At 37.5% G+C, this 19,909-nt stretch overlaps 4 protein-coding genes across 5 annotated transcripts in view; 3 read left to right on the top strand and 1 right to left on the bottom strand.

The window, feature by feature from the left end:
• The window catches only part of LOC129790857 (uncharacterized), a 679,906-nt gene that overhangs the window by 388,121 nt on the left and 271,876 nt on the right, over positions 1 to 19,909 (bottom strand). The gene's annotated exons all lie outside the window — the stretch shown is intronic.
• On the top strand, positions 13 to 11,774 carry LOC129790822 (uncharacterized). The gene is made up of 8 exons (XM_055828580.1): positions 13 to 108; positions 390 to 1,300; positions 1,360 to 1,761; positions 1,846 to 1,938; positions 4,502 to 4,675; positions 5,690 to 6,327; positions 6,397 to 7,350; positions 7,914 to 11,774. The coding sequence occupies exons 2-8, from the start codon at positions 427 to 429 to the stop codon at positions 8,481 to 8,483; spliced, it is 3,705 nt and encodes a 1,234-aa protein (XP_055684555.1). The 5' UTR covers positions 13 to 108; positions 390 to 426; the 3' UTR covers positions 8,484 to 11,774.
• On the top strand, positions 14,290 to 15,092 carry LOC129790944 (uncharacterized). The gene is made up of 4 exons (XM_055828798.1): positions 14,290 to 14,367; positions 14,470 to 14,635; positions 14,704 to 14,849; positions 14,930 to 15,092. Exons 1-4 carry the CDS (start codon positions 14,357 to 14,359, stop codon positions 15,090 to 15,092), a joined length of 486 nt encoding a protein of 161 aa, XP_055684773.1. The 5' UTR covers positions 14,290 to 14,356.
• Positions 16,935 to 19,909, top strand: part of LOC129790878 (serine/threonine-protein kinase NIM1) — a 29,942-nt gene continuing 26,967 nt past the window's right edge. For both annotated transcript variants that reach the window (XM_055828700.1, XM_055828701.1), the window contains exon 1: positions 16,935 to 17,440. The gene's annotated coding sequence lies outside the window, so the exon portion shown is untranslated. The remainder of the gene's footprint in view (positions 17,441 to 19,909) is intronic.

Genomic DNA, 19,909 nt, shown 5'->3' with positions numbered 1-19,909 from the left:
AGAAGAAGAAGAAGAAGGCATAATTTTCACAAAGTAAAAGAATTTTTTCTCAGGTGAAAGAAAAGTGAAGAATTTCGTGGTAAATGTGCCTGAATTTGCTGGCGAAAAGTAAGAAAAATCCCTGGAAGAGTTTTCTCGAGTGTTTCCTGTGAGGGGATTCCGTGGAATTTGTGTGGGTGTGAGGGAATTCTGGGCGGTCTGGGAGGTGGCCGAGTGATTGGTGGGTTTTTCCAAATTTTCCTTAATGATTTTCCACCACCAGCGGCGTATTTACGTAATCCCCGTGAGATTGATTGCTATCACCGCGATAAGGAGACACAAAAGCACCTCTGGGGGGTGGTTGTGCGTATGTGGGAGTGACACGGTGTCTTCTGACCCTTTCTCCGCAGTTCATTTCTCGCCACGGAAGCCCGGGGGAGTGCAGTAATGGAGACACAGCGGAAGTACCAAGTTAGTCCGTACGATCCGAATTTTGGCTCAGCGGCACGCTACACACCACCCTATACGTCTGCCGGGGCAGCAGCGCCGGGCTACAATAATGTCATCTTCGTGACTCACGCTGCAGAGACGCAGGATGGGGGGAATTTGTTGGGGGTGATTGGTGGGGAACAGCGGCTAATTGATCCAGCTCAGACGTACATCCTATCGTCCACGAATACGCGCGTCTTGAACACCTTTGTGCGCAGTGTGGGGGATTCAGGGCAGCAGGAGTGTCAGTATGGGCCCACGGGGCAGATGGAGCACCTCGGAGTGGCTGCCAATGGAGAATCCTACCATATGCCAGTCACATCGTGTGGGGACACCTACATGGAAGCCCCGAAGCCACAGCTAATCCTCCACAGAGCTTCGGGGAGATTCTATCAGGAAGTCCCAAATGGGATGCATGCAGAAGGAGCGGGGAATGTTGTGGAGCTCGTACCAGGACTGCAGGACATCCAGCAGGATCCAATGACAAACTACGAACAACCCTACACTGGCTACGATGCTTCCGGATGTCTTGTGGATCAAAATGATGGGATGATGGTGGTCAGTAGTGCTGAGGCGGGAGATTTCCCAATGAAGAATCTCCGGACAGAGCCACGTCTTGCAGAAGCAGAAAGGATTGAGATGCTGGTGAATAGTGAGCTGTCAGAGTTTGCCTATAAGAATCAAGGGACAAACATGATGGTCAATCAATCAGGCAGCAACTACGCAATGGTTGAGCAGCCACCACAGATTCTGCATCAACAGCAGAATCACGTGGAGAATGATCATCCATCCCAGGAGCGACTCTTTATGCACAGCAGCATGTCACCACTCTGTAAGTTCTCCCTGTTCCCCATGAATCCTCCCCAGAAATTGCTAAAATTCATCTTGCAGTGGCTGCTGTGAATGACATCACGAGTCGCGAGGAGCCACATCTACTTCCAGACTTCCTCCTGCAGCAGCATCAGCTGAGCAGCAGCAATGTCGTCAAATCCACCGATCCTGAAACATCCTACGACAGCACCCACAATGGCTCAGATTCCGTCTCAATGGACATCGATCTCAATGACGGGAAGATTCTGCTGGACTTTGCAAATAGTCAAGAGAGGGATTTGTCGTACAAGAACAACCTCAAGATTGTCAGTGTTTCCTCCCTTTCGGATGAGTACGTGGACATTAATGATGTGAAGAGTATCAATGAGAAGTACTGCGTATTCAGTGTGGACGACAAGTACGATAGCTTCCCGCCAAAATCCATCCGGAAGTCCCAGAGGAAGATCCAAAAGGATGGATGCTGTAAGTTTCAACTCTTCTTCCTTTTTTTTGGGGGGGTTTCTGGGCGTAATTTAGCTGTGAGCGAATGAGATTTCTTCTTTGCAGTGTTGGTTGCAGACAAGCACGTTCCATGCCGTGCCTGGGCGAGTCTACCCACGTCATACCTCTACATCGGGAAATCACCAAAATATCCTTCCGGTGAGTTAATTGCATTTTATTTAATGTTGCGCAGAAAAATTTTAGCCGGCCGGCGGTGGTTTTTGTGGCGTTTAAAATTTCTTTTGATGGGTCCAGTAGAGCAATTAGTTAACCCTTTGAGGCCACTGAGCGCCTTAGGGTATCCAATTGACTGTTTCAATTTAAAATCCTATAAGAAAGAAAATACTAAAATTTGTAAGTCTCCAACATGTGAAAATTCTTATTTGAAAGTTTATTCGAGTGGATGTCGAATAAGAAAAAAAAATGGCCAAACAAAATCGTCGTTTTTTACTAAAATTATCTGGAAAAATTCGGCAAAGATTTGTACGAAAATGTAAACTTGATCAATTCTGGAAATATCTTTTGAAAAATACTTCGAAAATAGCTCGTTATAAATCACCCATGAAACATTAACGCATATGTTTTATGTTTTGGAAGAAATAATAAACTTATTGGTGACGTCATGGTTTGCATTTTTCGATGTTTCACGTTTGATTCCTTGATGTTTTTGACTGGTACTTGAAAAAGCAAGATTTCATTTCATATTTAAACTGCAAAAATCCGTTGAAGAACTACAATTCTTTGCAAAAAAAAAAGACCTGTAGAACAAGATTTAGAGCCATGTTAGAAAAATACTTCTGTCCTATCCTAAGTTCTTATGTTTTTTACAGCTGTCTTTTTTGGATAAAAAATTACGATGAATGGATAAGTAATTAGTTTATGATTTCAACGCCTTTTTGCGGTCCTTTTCAGAATTTTTAAATTTTTTAAAAGGTTTTACATTAGATTTTGAGATTATTCATTTAACCCTTTCGCGTTCACGTGAAACATAGAAACATTGAAACATGTGTTCTTTTAACCCTTGGAGGATTTTGCTGGCCAAAGTGGCCAATTCGACTTTTTTCAATCGCCCCAGAATTAAAATCTATTTAATATTTTGTGATAATTTCTACATCTGTATTTGGGAAGTTCCATTACTTTAATAACGTCGAGAGATAACTTGGAAAAACATTTTCTTTTAATTATCTTTTAAAAAGCAAAATATTTTCCGGATTTTCTTTAGCCTAACTTAAATGTAATTGAAATTCCCTACAAATAGACGTGATATTTATCACGATAGGTTCAATACATTTTAATCTATGACGATTTAAAAATTCGAAATGGCCACGGTGTCCACATATAAATCCTCTAAGTGTTAAGAGAGAAGGAAGGTCAAACTTTGAGGTTATAAACCTCGATCCTCCAAACTTGAAAAAAAAAAACAATTAAATTCATTCAAATTCGAAAAAGTAAAATGTTACACGTTTGACCCAAAGAACGTATATCCGATTCTACGTATCTGATTTAATCAAAATCTGATAAGTAGAAGCGAAGATATGGCTGATTTTCGACGATAAATTAAGGCAGCCATTTTGGCTAAACGGCTTGACCGATTTTCATCGTTTAACTAAATATTCTAGCTCTTGTAAAATGCCTTAATTTTCGTTTCATGTATTTATTTTATTTATTTTACATCCTTCCGCCGCGTTTTATTATCCCAGCGCAGGACTCATCTCCTTTGCTGCGGAATCGCCCTCAAACCCACAAGATGAACATTTTTCTCTGTCCCTCCGTAAACTTTGCTCTCTGGCATGGGTGGTGGGCAATCTCGTGGAGCTAATGATGTGATTTCCCAGTAAGGATAAACATCCTGCTGTTTGTACTTCCTCAGGGGAGGTGTGAAGGAACTCCCTGTCTCGGGGAATCTATTCTGAATTGGGATTTTATGCTTTGTAGGTGGGATCCTATCGAAGGAATCCTTCATTCGCATTGCTTTCACATCGGGAAACTCCTTCAATCCGTATCCTTTTGAGGTTTTTGGGTACTTTAGCCAATCCCAGGTGATTATGTGGTCTTTCTGGGAGATTTTTATTTCCTCCGGATTGGTCAGGAGGGTGAAATTGAGATCTTGGGTTGTTAAGTAGGGGTCCTGGTGTTTGTGGAAGGATGAATCATTGGAATTTCCACGAAAGATGGGTTTAAGGGTTTGCCTGACGAAGGAATTCTTCGGTTTGGGATCTTGGCCCGGAAGGGGTTTTGCAGTGAAATCCTGCCTCTGAATTGTCTGGTATTCATCAATTTTGCTCACAGGATGAAGTTGGAGCCTTTCTCCGAAGTTCTTCATAAAATCTACGCGTTGTAGTCTTGCTGGGAGATTATATTTAGCATCCTCGTAGCTTTGGCTGTACTTCCAGCTGTGAAATCGATTGTATTGCGTGCCGTAGTCGTAGATGTTGCTTCTGGGTGGTCTTTCCACCGGTGGATGATCACAAATACTGTCGCTGGTCCCGTGGGAAGGATACAGAGCATGTCCCCGGAATGTAGCTGTGCGATAGTCGGTATTTGTGAGCAGAATAGGATGCCGGTGGTCGGAGACGTTGAAGGCATTGCGATTCTTGACAATCATCACAACAAAGAAGCGAACTTGGTCTTGAACTTCCCTCGCGTGATGAGACTATTGATTTAGTCGGTTTGGTTGCCGCAGCAACGACTAATTGGTGTTTATCTTTTGTTGTTTTTGCAGAATACAGCGTCTTTTCCAAGAAGGACATACCACTGCGTACGAAATTTGGCCCCTTCGAGGGTGACCTTCGTGAGGTTGCCGAAGAGGAAGTTCGTCATCTCAAGGCTGACCCACCCAGAGAGTATCCTCTGCTACTGATCGATGGACGAATTGTTTTGGAGACGGCAAATGAAAGTAAGTTTTTTTTTCTTCTTCAAAAGCTTCCTTTTTGTCTCTCGGCAACGGCGGAAGGTCCTTGGGAACTTTTTTTTTGTAAACAGGAAGTCTCTCAAATCGACCACAATTTCCGCATAAAAAGCTTGAGGTTTCTTGGAAAGTTTTTTTAAGATTATTAGTTGGTGTTCCACTTTGTGGCCAACACCAACGACCACCTCAGATCGGGTTCAAGCTTGGTATGAGCACGTTATAAACATCCCATCTCACATTACGAAAATAGGGGTGGAAAATTTTTGATAGAGACTTCGGATTTGAAGTTTTCTATAGAAATGTGGGTGTAAAATTTCATTTTTTCACATTTTCAAAATCCAAGATGACCGCCGTCCGCCATTTTGAAATACCGTCAACCACTTCCCTTACAGATAGAGGTCTGAAATTTTTTTAGTATGTTGTAGAGCTCAGTGAGACGTTTTCATTGATAATTCATACTTGAAAATCGGTCAAGCCGTTTAGCAAATATGGCGGCATAAATCAAAAAGTGTTTTTTCAATATAACTCGAGAACGGCTTGACCGATTTTGACCAACTCTAGCTCAAATTAAAGGTTTCAAGAAGCTCTACAACTGTCTATAACATTCCAAGTTCCAAACACATGCGCAAGAGGCGCTAAAATCAAAAACAAAAATTGCCTTTTAAGGGGCAATATCTCCGAACATCTGTTATCGTTTTTCTTTAAATTTTGATATATTGTAGCCTGACTCAATATCTTTCACCAGTCCAAAAAATGAAGAAAATCTATGACGCCGTTTAGAAGATAAAGCCATTTGAAAAATTCTTGAATTTGAATAGTTCTAATAGCCATATCTCCTGCTCTGCTTGTCCGATTTTGCTCAACTTGGTATCAAATTAAAGGTTTTGCGATTCTCTACAACCTCCAAAACTATTCCTTCAGAATAAAAAAATAAATAAAATAATTAAAAACCAATAAAGATTCCTTCTTAAAATGAAATTCCTTCTATTTTTTCCCCCAAAGACACGTCTAATTGGATGCGCTTTGTGCGTTTTGCGGAGAATTTCCGGGAGCAGAATCTTCTGCTTTTTGAGAGTGATGGGAAGCTCTTCTTCAAGAGTTGCCAATTCATTCGCCCAAAGCAGGAACTCAAAGTTGGGTATAGTCGTGACTATGCTGAACGCTATGGGCTTCCTTTACTCATCCCAGATGACAAGGAAAGCAATGAGGAGATAAAAGTAGAGAATACCTGGCCATGTTTTGAGTGCGATGAGAAATTCCCAAATTCAGAGGCCCTACAGGATCATCTGGATAAGCATGATGATCAGTGTGAGAAGAAGACGGTACAGAGGAAGCGAAAGAAGCCTCTTGGTGGGGGGAATAAAGTTGCATGCCCAGTGTGTCTTAAACTCTTCCTGAAGTCTTCGCTGCGACTAAGGCAGCACATGCAAACCCATTCGGGACATCCGCTGGCGGAGAAGAGTCTCAGTGGGTGTGGGAATACGAAGATTGATCGTAGCAGGAGGATTGATGGTGTCAAGAGGGCCACCATGAAGGAGGATTCGAGGAAATTCATCAATAACAAGGAGAATAAGGACACATTCTACAAGTTCAAATGTACTTCCTGTCCAAAGTCCTTCCCAACAGCTGAACGCCTGGCGGTAGGCTTTAACGGGTTTCCTTTTTTTTTTTAAAGAAAATCTTTACTGAAGTTCCTTTCTCATTTGCAGCGTCACAGCCTAGTTCATGGAGCCTACGAATCCCGGCCATTGCGTTGTCCACACTGCCCCAAACGCTTTGTAACCTCTTCCGCACTTGCAGTGCACGTGAAGATGCACCTCAACCCTAAGCGCCTCATTGTTTGCCCCATGTGCTCCGAAGCCTTCAAGCATGGGCTTGTTTTTAAGCTTCACGTACGTTCGCATCTTGAAAATGGAACGTACACGTGTAAGTTTTGTCAGAAGAAGTTTAAGGAGTACAAGATAATCCGGAAGCACATTAGAACCTTCCATTCAGCCATTAAGCATCCGTGTCAGCAGTGTGGGAAGCAATTTCCAACGGTGAGCAAGCTACAGATGCACCTTCTCCGGCATTCAGACCATCGGGAATTCCTGTGCTCTGAATGTGGGCGACAATTCAAGCGCAAAGATAAGTTGAGGGAGCACATGAAGAAATTCCACTCAGACGAGGCAAAGGCGAAGAAAGAGAAGCACCTTCAGGTGAGATCTCCGGTAGATTCTCCCATTGATAGTGCAATGAAGGAGGAGGAAGTGCAGGAGAAGGAGCAAAATGTGAAGGCGGTGGAGGATGGGCCAAAGAAGAAGTTTGCACCAAAAGTTTCGCCGAATGATTATCAGAGATTCATCTACAAGTGCCATGATTGCCTTGTGGGCTTCAAGAGGCGCGGCATGTTGGTCAATCATCTGGCAAAGAGGCATCCAATGGTGCCGATTGATTCAGTGCCTGAACTCAATTTGCCCATTCTGAAAGATCAGAAATTCTACTATTGTCAGTACTGCGAGAAGGTCTACAAGAGCAATTCAAAGAGGAAGGCGCACATCCTGAAGAATCATCCAGGTTTGGAGCTACCCATGTCAAGTCGAATCAAGGGGAATTGTCCAGATGGGGGTTTCTCCGATTTAACGTACTCACAGACAGTTGGGAGCATCACGACCCATCCTCAGGTAGGATTTTTTTAAATTAACTTTTTTTACAGGTTGAGTCTCCTTCCGTAGTGCCGTGTAATTTGGCGGAAAGCAGCAAATGGGTATTTGCGCTTTGGTCACTCCAGGCTAGGCCTGGAATCAAAGGAACCTTCCTGGTTCCACTGAGAGTGGGGGAAATTGCTTACTACTAAATTGGGTTAGTGAAAGGTGCAAAGGAAATACAAAAGACACAAAGCTTGCAAATTCTGTTGGTAATTTGTAAAAGATATGACTTCTTTTACTTTGGGGGTAACGTACTCTGGAAGTACTTTGGATTTTTGGGAGTTACTATGGACTATGATAACTTTGGGAGGAATGCACTTTGGAAGTCTCCTTATTAGGCAAGGATTTGTTACTCTCCTGGAGCCTTCTTTCGTTCCTTGCGCTTTTATTAATTTCTTTATGGCAAATTGTGAGGTTATGTCACTTTTCAACGTCTTTACGTCAATTAGTGGTGAAAAAAAATTCACCACTATTTTTTAAAATCCTTAGTTTTAGATAAAAATTAAATAAAACATATTGAAATGAAGATTTCGCTCTAGGGTTGCGCCTGGTGCCACAAGCAGTACGCCTCGAAGGCTAAACTTCTGCAGCATCAACGGAAGAAGCATCCGGAGCACATTAAGGAGATCGAAATGTCTGCTCATTCGGCCATTGTTATCCACAAGAATGACCAACAAGTGTCCTTTGACAGTCCTACGGGCTTTGAAAATAACAATTCCCAGTTTGACGATCAACTGGCCGTTGTGTCTGACACGGTGGACTATGAGAACTATTCTCCGGACGGTGGGACGTACCTCACGGCGACGGAGGAGAGTAAGTTGATTAAGATTTGTCCATACGATGTTGATGGTGGGGAAAAGGATGTGGGGAGTTTGTCGAAGATTGATGTGAGCTTGAAAGTTGTTGGAGGGGAATTTGTAGGTGATGGTTCCTCGGCTGGTTCTGGGGATTCCAATGGAGATCTCTCGCGTCTCCCGGAATTATTTGAGGATATTGAGTACATGCAGATGAAACCAGTTATTCTCAGTGGGGACATTGAGCAAATGCCACAGATTAATGGAAGGCATAAACTCAATTCAACCAGTGGGTACTCTCAAGGGGCTGGCTGAAGGAACACTTCCGGGTCAGCTTGCGCAGCTTTTTGTGGCATAATCGCTGTAATAGCATGCAAATTTGCAAATTGGATGAATTGTTGTTTATCCCGAGAATTGCATTTTGTGAATCTCCTCATTGCGGAAGTTGTTGGCAATTCTTGGAAACTTTTGAGTGGTGAATTCCCCACACAATTTGTTGTTCACCAAGAAAGCAGAAGAGCCAAGCCTCTTAACCTGGTGAACTCATGGAAGGGTCCACAAGAGACTTTTTTGTTGTAAAAAAAAATTGTTTCGATGAACTCATTGAAAAATCCTTGGCAATTTTTTTGGAGTCCAAGCGATTTGTGTTCATCAGAACTTTGTTCACAATCTGCCAAAGAAATGAATAGCAGATGAAGTGAGCAAAAAAATTTGTCCCTGTTGTCCAATTTCTGTGGCGGAAAGGACAATGGGAAATTTGTGAAGAAAAAAAAATAACTTTTGCTTTGTTAAAAATTTTGAGAACAAAAAAATGGCAAAGAAGTGAAGGAATTTCTTGCGCGTTGGGCGTGAATTTTGCAAGAAAGCGGAGAAATTTTCAGACCAGCGAATGGGCTTTTTTGTTGTAAAAGGAAATCCGCGTGAAAAGGTGTTTTTGCATTGCGACAAAAAGTCGTGGGTTTTTTTTTAACGAGACGAGTGTTTTAAAAGTGGCCACGTTTGGTCGCTCTTGGAATAATTTTATTGAAGTGACTAATAAGACATAAATTTTCGTGTTGACAAAAACGAGTAAATAAACATTGTGGAGATATTTGTCTCACGCAGAAGGAAAAGTTGCGTTAAATTGTCGGAGGGACTGTATCGAAAATTATGAGCACAAAATATGTAGTTATGTAAAGAAATTTAAAACATAGGCAATATATTTTTTAAAAGATTGTAGGACCTTAGAAGAATTTTAAAAGGCTTAGAAACAGAAGAACTTTTAAAGATTTTTTTTTTCAAATTCTTAACACAATTTTTTTTAATTGAAAACCCTAATTGAGAAGATTTTTTTCTGTTATTAGAAGCTTCAATAAAAAAGAAAAATTAGGCAAAAAATGGTGTAAAGATCGGTAAAATCTGAAGAGTTTTTTTTTCAAAAGCTTACAAATAGAAAAAAAATATCTTTACCTTATTTTTTTCACAATCTTTCTCCTGACTTTGAAAACATTTTAAAAAAGATTTTTTTAATTTTACATATATTTAACTAAATATACCTTAAAATATTCTTTAAATTCTCTAAATAATAATTTTCCCCAAAAAAATTCTAATTCTAATGTCTTTGAAAATGTTTTTTTTTTTAAATATTTTTCATTTCAGTCAAAAAAAAAAACTAAATTTTAAAAAGCGTTTTTTTAAATTTTTTTTTTTACAAAAAAAAGAACTTTAGTAAAATAATCACTTCACTAAATAAAAATAAAAAGAATCTTTGTTAGCTCTGTAGGTTTTGAGATTTAAAAGAGAAGTCTTAGGCGACTTCAAATTACAAAATCCTTAAAAAAATTCTTCCTTTTTAACATTTATTCTGTAATAGAGAAAAAATAAAGTTCTTGTTAATCTTTAACTCTTTTTCTTAAACATGAGAATTTTATTTACATTTTTTTAAATACCTATTAGGTAATAGTTTTTTTTATGTATTATGCTGAAATAAAGCCAAGAATAGAAAAAATATATAAATCGGCCTAAAATCTCTCAAACCACATAAATATTTTCCTATAAGATAATCTACAATATTTTATTTTTTAATACAAATAAATTAAAGAATAACAACCGTTACCTGCAATAAAACAATATAATGTTTATTATTAAAATTTTATTATAAATACTTTCTTTATCACTGTTTGCTTGAAAAAATCTTGAATATTTTGTAGATTTAATTTTTATGTACTTAAAAATCTATTTTTAAACATTAAAAATACTATTTTTATACAATATAAAAATATAATTTAAATTAGATTTAAAAAAAAAAACTGAAAAAAAACATTAGAATAATAAAGGAAATGAAACTTTGGAAAACTCAAGTTGATCTTTAAAATTTTCTGCAGATTAAAAGATTTAATTCTTCAATGTAAATCTAAGAAATGAAACTGAAAAATATTTTAGACGAAAAGAAATTTATCATCAGTGTGAAGATTTTTATAAAGGTAGATGATTTAAAACTTTAATAACAGATTTTAGGGAAATATTAACTAAAATTTCTTCAACAAAGAAATCTTTATCAAATTCTTATGTGTTTAGAAAATGTATTCATAATTTTCGATACGGTTCACTAGTAATTAATAAAATAAGAAGAAATTATTGCTTTACATCAAGAAATAAAAATCAAGAAAAATCTATTAGAAATCTCAGCTTAATTTAGTGAAGAAAAATTAAAAGAAAAATCACTTTTTAGTGCAATTTGCAATGAGATTTTTATTAAAAAAAAAAAGTAGATAAAAATTTTTCACAAACAAAAGAAAAAGAAATAATAAAAATTAGAAATTAGGATGAAAACATTAAATTGGAAATCACTAAAAAGCAATATTTAGGAGCTTTTTTGTCCCCTCAAACACTTTTTATGTACAACTTTGTACGACCCATAAACAAGACCAAAGAAACAAAAAAACAAACTGATTTCGTTTATGTGCTTTTTATAAAAGAAAAAGAAAGAAAATAAAAAAATCACCTGGATTTTGTGAGATGCAAATGCACGGTGTAGTCGCAATATGTTGAAGAAGGAGAACAAAATGTAATAATGTAGAATGTGATAGCTGAAGAATGCAGCAAATGTGGGAGGGAAGATGAAGAAGAAGAATTTGCGTGAAAGGCAAGAAAAACTGATGATGGCCAACAATTAAAATTTGATGGTGTTTTTATCCAGTGAGCAAAAAAAAGTGAATAATTCTGTAACTTGTCCTCTAGTGCCTCTAAAATGTATTTTTAAAAACAAATTATTAATTTATTAAACAATATTTTAGTGTGTAAGGAAAAAAAAAGAAAAATTTGAGGAAGTTTCTGTGTAATTTTTAGTGAAAGATGAAGTAAGAAAGGAAAGTATTTATGTGTAAGAAATTTGTGTGGGAAAGGGCAACTTGTAAAAGATGTTGACCCACTGATTTGGAGTGAAGAGGGAAGATGTTGTTTGGCTTTTAAAGTCGAGTCAAGAAAAGTGTTTGATTTTCTTCTTATAATAAACTTATAAGACACACAGACACACATTTTGTAGGCAAGCGCGCGATGATGGTAAATAATATATAGTTGAGGAGAAATGATAGTAGAGAGATAATAAAATATATAGCAATAATCGCACCGTGGTGTATTATTCAATTGGACTTCACTTCTGTAAATGATGATCTTGTGCGGAATTTAGCTATGCCGCGAATGCCTAAAACGAGTTGTCTTTCCGGGAGATGGAGACAAGTTTCTCTGTCCCACCAGGTACCCCATGTTTGGATGCAATTGCACGATTTTACAGAAGAAAGCGAAAGTGTTTCACCTTTCTCCACTTGCAGGCTCCTTTCTTTTTCAGCTAAAAATACGGTAAGTATTGTGCAATATAGACTATTCAAAAGAACTTTGCACTAAAGCTTCAACTTAGGGAAGAATTACAAATTGAATTTTATATTTTTATTAGAATTGATTTAAATTATATTCTATTATCTACTTCTATAATTCTATTCATTGGTTAATTTGTCATCTTTACGTTGCTATTTGGTGGATCTTTATAGTAAGGTAAGAACGTGGAATAGAAGGATTTTTGGGTTTCTTGATAACTTCTTAAATGTTTAGACTTTTCATTGGAAGTCAAAAGAAATTATTTTTATGCTGAGAAAAAAACCGAAAAGGAATTTACAAATTATCATAAAAAAAACATTAAAAATTAGGAAAAATGCCAAATATTTAAAAAGAAAGTCAATCATAACGCGTCCAGTTATTAGAGTTGGTATACCACAACGCGGATGGGTCAATCTATGCGTTGTAATTTAATTTTTAAGTAGTATTAGTAGGCAAAGTTGATTTTTTTTATGAAATTCATCAATTCGAAAGACAAAAATGGTTATATATCAAGTTCTATTGCACATACAGAAATTTCTTGACTAGTTCTGGAAAGGTATTGAAATAAGCTATAATCTGACATATATTTCGATACATTTCAAGGTCACCTCCAGAACACAAAATGGCGGATTTTTGTTCAGCAAAAACAGTTTTTGCACTTTTCGTCCTCAAGGAATGGTTCTAGAGGTTTCTGATGTTCTAAAAAGTTGTAGGTAATTGCAAAACCTTTAATTTGATACCAAATTGAGCGAAATCGGACAAGCCGTTCAAGAGATATGGCTCTTAGAACTTTTCAAATTCAAGAATTTTTCAAATGGCCATATCTTCTAAACGGCGACATAGAATTTCTTCATTTTCGGACTGGTGACAGATATTGAGTCAGGCTACAACATATCTAAATTTAAAGGAAATCTATAACAATGTTCGGAGATATAGCCCCTTAAAGTTAGGCAATTTTTGTTTTTGTTTTTAGCGCCTCTTGCGGATGTTTTTAAAACTTGAAATGTTCTAAACAGTTGTAGGGCTTCTCAATACCTTTCATTTGATACCAAGATGGTCAAAATCGGTCAAGCCGTTCTCGAGATATATCGAAAAAACACTTTTTGCTTTAGGCCGCCATATTTGCTAAACGGCTTGACCGATTGTCAAGTACGAATTGTTGATGAAAACGTCTCACTGAGCTCTACAACATACTAAAGTTTCAGACCTCTAGCTGTAAGGGAAGTGGTTGACAGTATTTCAAAATGGCGGACGGCGGCCATCTTGGATTTTGAAAATGCGAAAAAATGAAATTTTACACCCACATTCCTATAGAAAACTTCAAACCGGAAGTCTCTATCTGTTACCGTTCTCGAGATATAATGCAAAATGTTGACCACCGGACGGCAGGCCGGCAGGCCGGCCGGATCAAAAATTTTCCACCACCATTTTCGTAATGTGGGATGTCTAAAACGTGCTCACACCAAGTTTGAGCCCGATCTGAGGTGGTCGGTTTTTCCGACGATTACAATACTTGGTATGCCACGATTGTGGTATACCAACTAATTACGTTAGAAGGTTAAATATGCTGAGAGAATTGAAAAAGAATCGTATATAACATTCTTAATTAGGAAATGGATTTTTTTTTCATATCTAATTTAATTAATTAATTACACAAAATTATTAATTAATTAAATTAATTTATTAATTAGTAAAGGGATGACCGTAGGCGATGAATGGATTTTCTTAAAAGACGAATTTTCGGTCTTACGCTCGGCTAATTAATTTTTATTTCTGGCCAACGTTTCGGACTATTCAAGTCCTTCCTCACTCAGGGCAATCAATTGACAAAATTAACCACGTCAAGAAATAATCAAAAATCATTTAATGTATTGATTGCCCTGAGGAAGGACTTCAATAGTCCGAAACGTTGGCCAGTAATAAAAATTAATTAGCCGAGCGTGAGACCGAAAATCCATTAATTTTTTAATTATTTTTTTAAAGACTTGATGACCGTTTTGAATTAAATTCTAACAGTCTAAACAAATTTATGTGAATGAATCTTCTTTTTTATATTCATTTGAAGGGACAAAAAGAGGTAAATTTTAGATCAAAATATCTGTTTCCTTTTTCCTGTCGACATTTCGAGGATCCTTTTAGCCTCTTCATCATGCCCATAATAAATATTAAAACAACAAGACTTTACGTTTAAAAAAACAAATGTAGAATGCGAACTGCAAACATTTTTTCCCACCACTGTAAAAATATTGAATAACACAACAATTCGACGGAAAGTAAAATTTCTTCAATTTCTTCAGCTGGTATCGCGCGCGGCACATTAGACTGGCGCTCGCGACATGGCACACAAGTGAGTATCCACCTTCGCTCAGATCTCGCAGCATCAGTTCATCCTTCTTCATTCTTTTTCTTTTCTTTTATTGTTCTTCACCTTCTTCCTCAATCATTTAAGGCTCATCCTGCTGGGCATCCTTCTACTGGGCTCCCTCTACTGCCTCCACCTCTTGGCACAGGACTACCAAAAAATCCGTCGTCCCGCTCAAATGGCCACAAAAGCCGTTGCAAAGGCACTGGGGTTGGATTTCCTAACCGGCCGGAGACGTCGCTCCACGGACGAGGTAAGTCAAAGCTCCCGCGCTCAATTATCGCACACTTGGACTTCATTTTGCATGCACCATCCACACAGCAGCATGAGCAGCCTGAGGCGTCAATTCAGTGGGATACCCTCTTGAGACATGATCCACTTCTCTGTGCACCATCTCTCGTCTGCCAGCTGGCTGCTGGAGCCACCGTGGACTTCCACGAGGGTGTCTCCATAAAGAACTTCATACTGTGAGTATGTCGCAAATAATTTGCAAATGCTGCGGTGCTGAGATGTGGCAATTAGGTACACCTTTCCGCCTCCTTTTCAGCACCAATGCCAATGAGTCAGCACCGGAGAAAGTGAAAAAGGCGCGTGAGCTCGGACACCGGGCAGACAGCGTGAAGGAATGCTTCAAGAAATTCAACTTCTGCCCCTACTCCGCCAAGACGATGCTGCGGATTATTCATTTGCAGACAAAATTGCTAAATTGAGTGCCATTTTATCATCACCATCCACCCCCATACACAATAAAAGGTTCGTTAAGTTTGTTTTTGTAAAATTCAAATCTTTTCTCTTTTGGCGCCTTTTCGTGGGCAAACTCGGCGGAATGGTTGCTTTGTGCAAAGGGGAGTGTGGGTCTTTCAGATTAGAGTTTTGGCCCCTTTGGCCGCAAATATTAACCTCTAGGCCGCCAAGCGGGGTCGTTGAACGACCCCAGCCCTATATTTCGTGCTATAACTTAATAAATATAAAAGATACCATTCCCATCTTTTGGAAATAAGTTCTTTGGTTATCTGAGGAGGTTGTGTAAAAATTTCAGCGCAATCCGTCCACCACAAGAAAAGTTATTAAGGAAAATGTAGAAGAAGGGAATTCAAAAATTGGTGTAACGGCCATGCTGCGGAAAATTTCTCAGAATGAAGTTAGTCACATCATAAATCATATGGTTGAAGGGGGTTGAAGGGTTGTGTTTACTTTCTCACTTTACCTTCTCAGTGTCAGAATTATCGCGAATAAGTAACATAAACAACATAAAACATAATTAGAAGCATATAAATGTGCAAAACAATAAAGAATATTCGAGAAATATTGCCATTTATCACGGTGCGGGAAGTGAGGGGAATGTGGGGAAGTAGTGAAAAAAATAGCAGTTGCGGTCAACTTCGTGGCAAATTTCTCACGAAGAAAGTGTGAAAAAGGAGTGAAAAATGTTTTTCCCTAATATCTTCTTCTGCGTGTTTCCGGGTGGCGAATTTGTGATGCAAGGGGCAAGAGGACTATATAAGGAGTCTAAAGGTAGTGACCCGACAGTTCCCGGTTTTATAGTTTATGAGAAAATCGACTTCCTTCTTGGGGTCGTTCAACGACCCCACCTTGGCGCTCTAAGGAAGCTCCAAGGTCTTGGCGGCCAGCAGGTTAATTTTATTTTCTTATTGTTTAAATTGCTGGTTCTAGTTTGATTCTTGATCATTTTCATCGTAAATACGTTTTTAAGCAGCAATATGATTTTACAATTTTTTATTTCTTTTTCAAGATTTTTTTTCCATAAAACTTTGCTTCTTTCTGAAAGTTTCTAATGAAAATTAATCTTCTTTTAAGTATTTATACGATTTTTTGCTTCTCTCTAAACTCTCTCGATGAATTTTTTTCATTCCTTCATTTGAATTCTGAGATCAGAATTGAAGTGTAGCGAACACTTTGAGTCAATCTTTGAAATATAAAAGGAATTAAGCAAAGAAGAAATAAAGTATTCTTAACAAATTCCAGAAAACTTTGACCGAAGATCATTCTTATTCTATTTTTCATTAATCTTATAAAAAAGTTTTAAAATCTTAATTACAAGGTTCTTTTCTCTGAAACCTTGAAATTCCAGTCAAGAATTAGATATTGAAAATCTAATTCTAAAATGTTGAAAACCATTAAATCAATTTACATTTTTCTTTAGATCTCTTAATTCTTTACAAGAATAGAATAGAAAAAAGCTTTATTATTCTTTGACTTTCTTAGAAGATCTCTGACCAGATATCTTTTAATAATAAAATCCTGATTAAGCTACCAAATCTTCTACTTAAGATTTTGGCGAATTATTATGAGTCAACTGGCCCACACATAGGTACTGTCCCACTTCCCGCCCAAGCAATGGGCTTCACTTTGTTTCTCGGTCGCTTCTTAGTAGCTTGTAGCTGAGGAGCTTTTGCGCAGCTTATGGAACTTTTCCGGCCACGTTCGGATCCGCAAACTCCGGCAAAATATTGAGAAGAAGACAACCATATTGCACCGTTCAGGTGCCAGAGAGGGAGGGAAGAAGAAAAGCAAGGAAAGCCCAAACAGTCAGTTATCAGTGGACCTTCGTGGTGTGCGGGTGTCTTCTCTGCAGCAGCTTCCGCGCACAGTTATCAGTGAAAGGAGTGCAAGCGCGGGCCAACAGTGCAGTGCCCCTCACAGCCCCAGTCGGGGGCGCTCTGAAACATTTTCCGCGTACGGAGGAGTAAAGAATAGATCGCGCGTTTATTATTAGCTGCATTTTACCAGAGTTATTTATTGTGGTGTTTTTCTGCGGACGGCTGAAGAGGAGATTTCTGGGCGTACAGGGCTCCCAGTAAGGTGTAGGAGAGAGTGAGAGGAATTCGCGCGACCCGCCAAATGGCCTACGACCCTCCTGTGCCTCTCTAAAACCTTCCCGCGGACAAACGTGTGTGTTTGTGTGTGGCATTGTATATCCAGTGAAAATTGAGAGACAAAAGAGCAGAGTGGACAACCGAAAAACCAGTGAAAAGCGCTTCGAGTTTCCTGTAGACGAGGAGGGGGCAAAAAAAATCGCTGATTGATATCACAAAAGGTAAGTCTGCCTTCGAGTCAGGTTTCTCAAGTTTCATGAAATTTCTCACAAAGAAAATTGAGTATTTAGCTTATTATCTGAGAGAGAAGAGTTTCTAAATTAATTTTTATTATCTTGATGCTTCGTTATTTAATTTCTTTGAATGAGGTTTTTTTCTGCCTTTTTCTACATCAAGGTTAACGTTGTATTCTAAGTCAGCGGTAGACGTTTCCTCAAGATTGAAATGTCTCAATTTCTTTATGAAGTTTTATAAATAAAAAAATTGAAAATAAATTTTAAAAAAATGGTAATGAAAATTCTCCTATTCACCCCACTTTCCCCTATTTTTTGGTGCATTATTTACAGTAAAAAGATAGATATTCAATGTAAATAAAAAGAAAAACAATTCATTGAATTTTAAAAATAGTTCTTGTAACTATATTTGTTGCCATTATTGGATTGGATTGAATGCTCGTATCGGCACGACAATATTGCTATATTATTGTTTTTGTTAAAAATATTGATTTGGCATTTTGTATCTGCAAACAATCAGGAAGTATGTTGAGCACGTTTCTCATATTTTATTTAATTTTAATTATTATCTGACTCATTTAATTATTTCGAGGAATATTATGACTTGTTTTTGATTATATTTCTGATTCAGAAATAAATAGCTAGATAAGAATAAAAGGAGATAGATCTATATTTATTCTATGGGCTAAATGGAGGTAGTTAGTAACTACAAAACTAACTATTGAATAGTAAAGAAAAAAATGGAAATAAGATTTTCTTGCTCTCACTAGAAAAAAAAGAAAATTAATGAAGATAGAGCTGCAGTATTTTTTTTAAACATAAATTGGCCTGAGGAAAGTCCCTAATATTTTCAGAATTTTTCATAAAAGAAATGATTGAAGAAGAATTTTCACACTTTTTTCCGTTCAATGATTACGTTTTTTTCGAGTATATAATTTACAATATAATTCAATACTTCTTGCTTCAAATACGATAATCTGAGAAAAACACTTAAATTCAAAGCAAAAAAACCATCTAAAAAACCTCTTTCAATACTATTCCAAAGATTTATTCAAGAAAACAAACCTGAAAATAATAAAAATGCAAAACCACAACAATATTATTGAAATCATCTCTCTGTCACTTCCAGAGGCATTTTAATATTTTCTCAATAGTCTGTGGGGCTTTTTTCTCTCATTCTTCTCAATGAACTCTTCGAAGTGCTTGGCTTATCGTTCCTCCTTATCATGCCCAGCTGTTTTCAATTCAAGACAGCGAGAGCGTGGAAAGAGAAACATTTCGCGCGAGATTCCATACGCAATGAATTCGAAACAGAAAGCAATTTTCCACCCAATGTGATGTGGAGCAGACGCGCATTGCAAGAGACGCGCGCGTTCGCGCTTTTTTTTTGTAATCCAATTTTCAACAAATCAGCCTCAATAATGCAAACGATGGCCGGTACACGGGGAATCATGTAATAGCATTTGCAAGAAGCGAATTTATATTAATAGATTTCACGGCATTGGAGAGTCAAAATCGCGTGGAGAGAATGTCTGTGCGGAGGGGGCGGTATTGCAGGAGTGGAATTGCTGATTAACTTCTTATGTGTGGTACCTACATACATGGCATGTCTCTAATGGGGCTCAAAACACCCTCTTTAGCTTTTACAGCGCAATCGAAGAAAATATTTATATATTTAAAAGCAGACCTTGAGGAGTTTTTCCTCGCAAAGGGAAAACTTGCCAAAAAAAAGCTCACGGGAAATGCTTTCGCCTTATCACAAAATGAAGAATTTCTGTCCCATATATTTTTGTCTCTTGGTGTGAAATTATTTTTATCAACATTATTAAGTGGTTCGCTGTTCTACCTTATCGTGTGGGAGAGAATGCATGATAAAATTATTGTTTTAAAACTTTCCAGAAAAAAAAAACTCATTTCACATCAATAAAGTTTTAAAATAACTTTTTTCAATGGAAAAGACGTGTCATATTTACCCCACTTTCCTCTCATTTATTTATTCAATATTTTAATAATATTATCAACGCAAATTGTTTGTTTATTGATAATTATGGAAATGATTTAATTTGTTAGGATTGGAATTCAATTAATTTAATTTTTAACAATACAAAGGCTACCAAGGAAGTCTTTTTTTCCCCTAAACACTAGTCTGTAAAAGGGTGAAATAAATTATTATTATTAAGGAACTCTTTTATGCTACTATCGGTTTTAGTTCTAGGGACGGAGTCAGGAAGGTTTTTTTGGACGCTTAAACACCTCAAAATTTCAGGAAGTTTAAGATTTTTTCATTTAGAAAGTGAAAAGCAATTTTTTTAGGCTAAAATACAGAAAAAGGAATCTTAAATAGCTGGATTTTTTAAACAATCAAAAATGACAAACATTTAGAAGAAATGTCAAATGATAGAAAAGAAACGTCAATCGTTACAAAAGAAATGTCAAACTCAAAAAAGAATGGAAAAA

Source organism: Lutzomyia longipalpis, chromosome 2 (genome assembly GCF_024334085.1).
Source record: "Lutzomyia longipalpis isolate SR_M1_2022 chromosome 2, ASM2433408v1".
Taxonomy (NCBI): Eukaryota; Metazoa; Arthropoda; class Insecta; order Diptera; family Psychodidae; genus Lutzomyia; species Lutzomyia longipalpis.
Note: the sequence above shows the minus strand (reverse complement) of the source record. Positions and strands in the feature narration are given on the sequence as shown.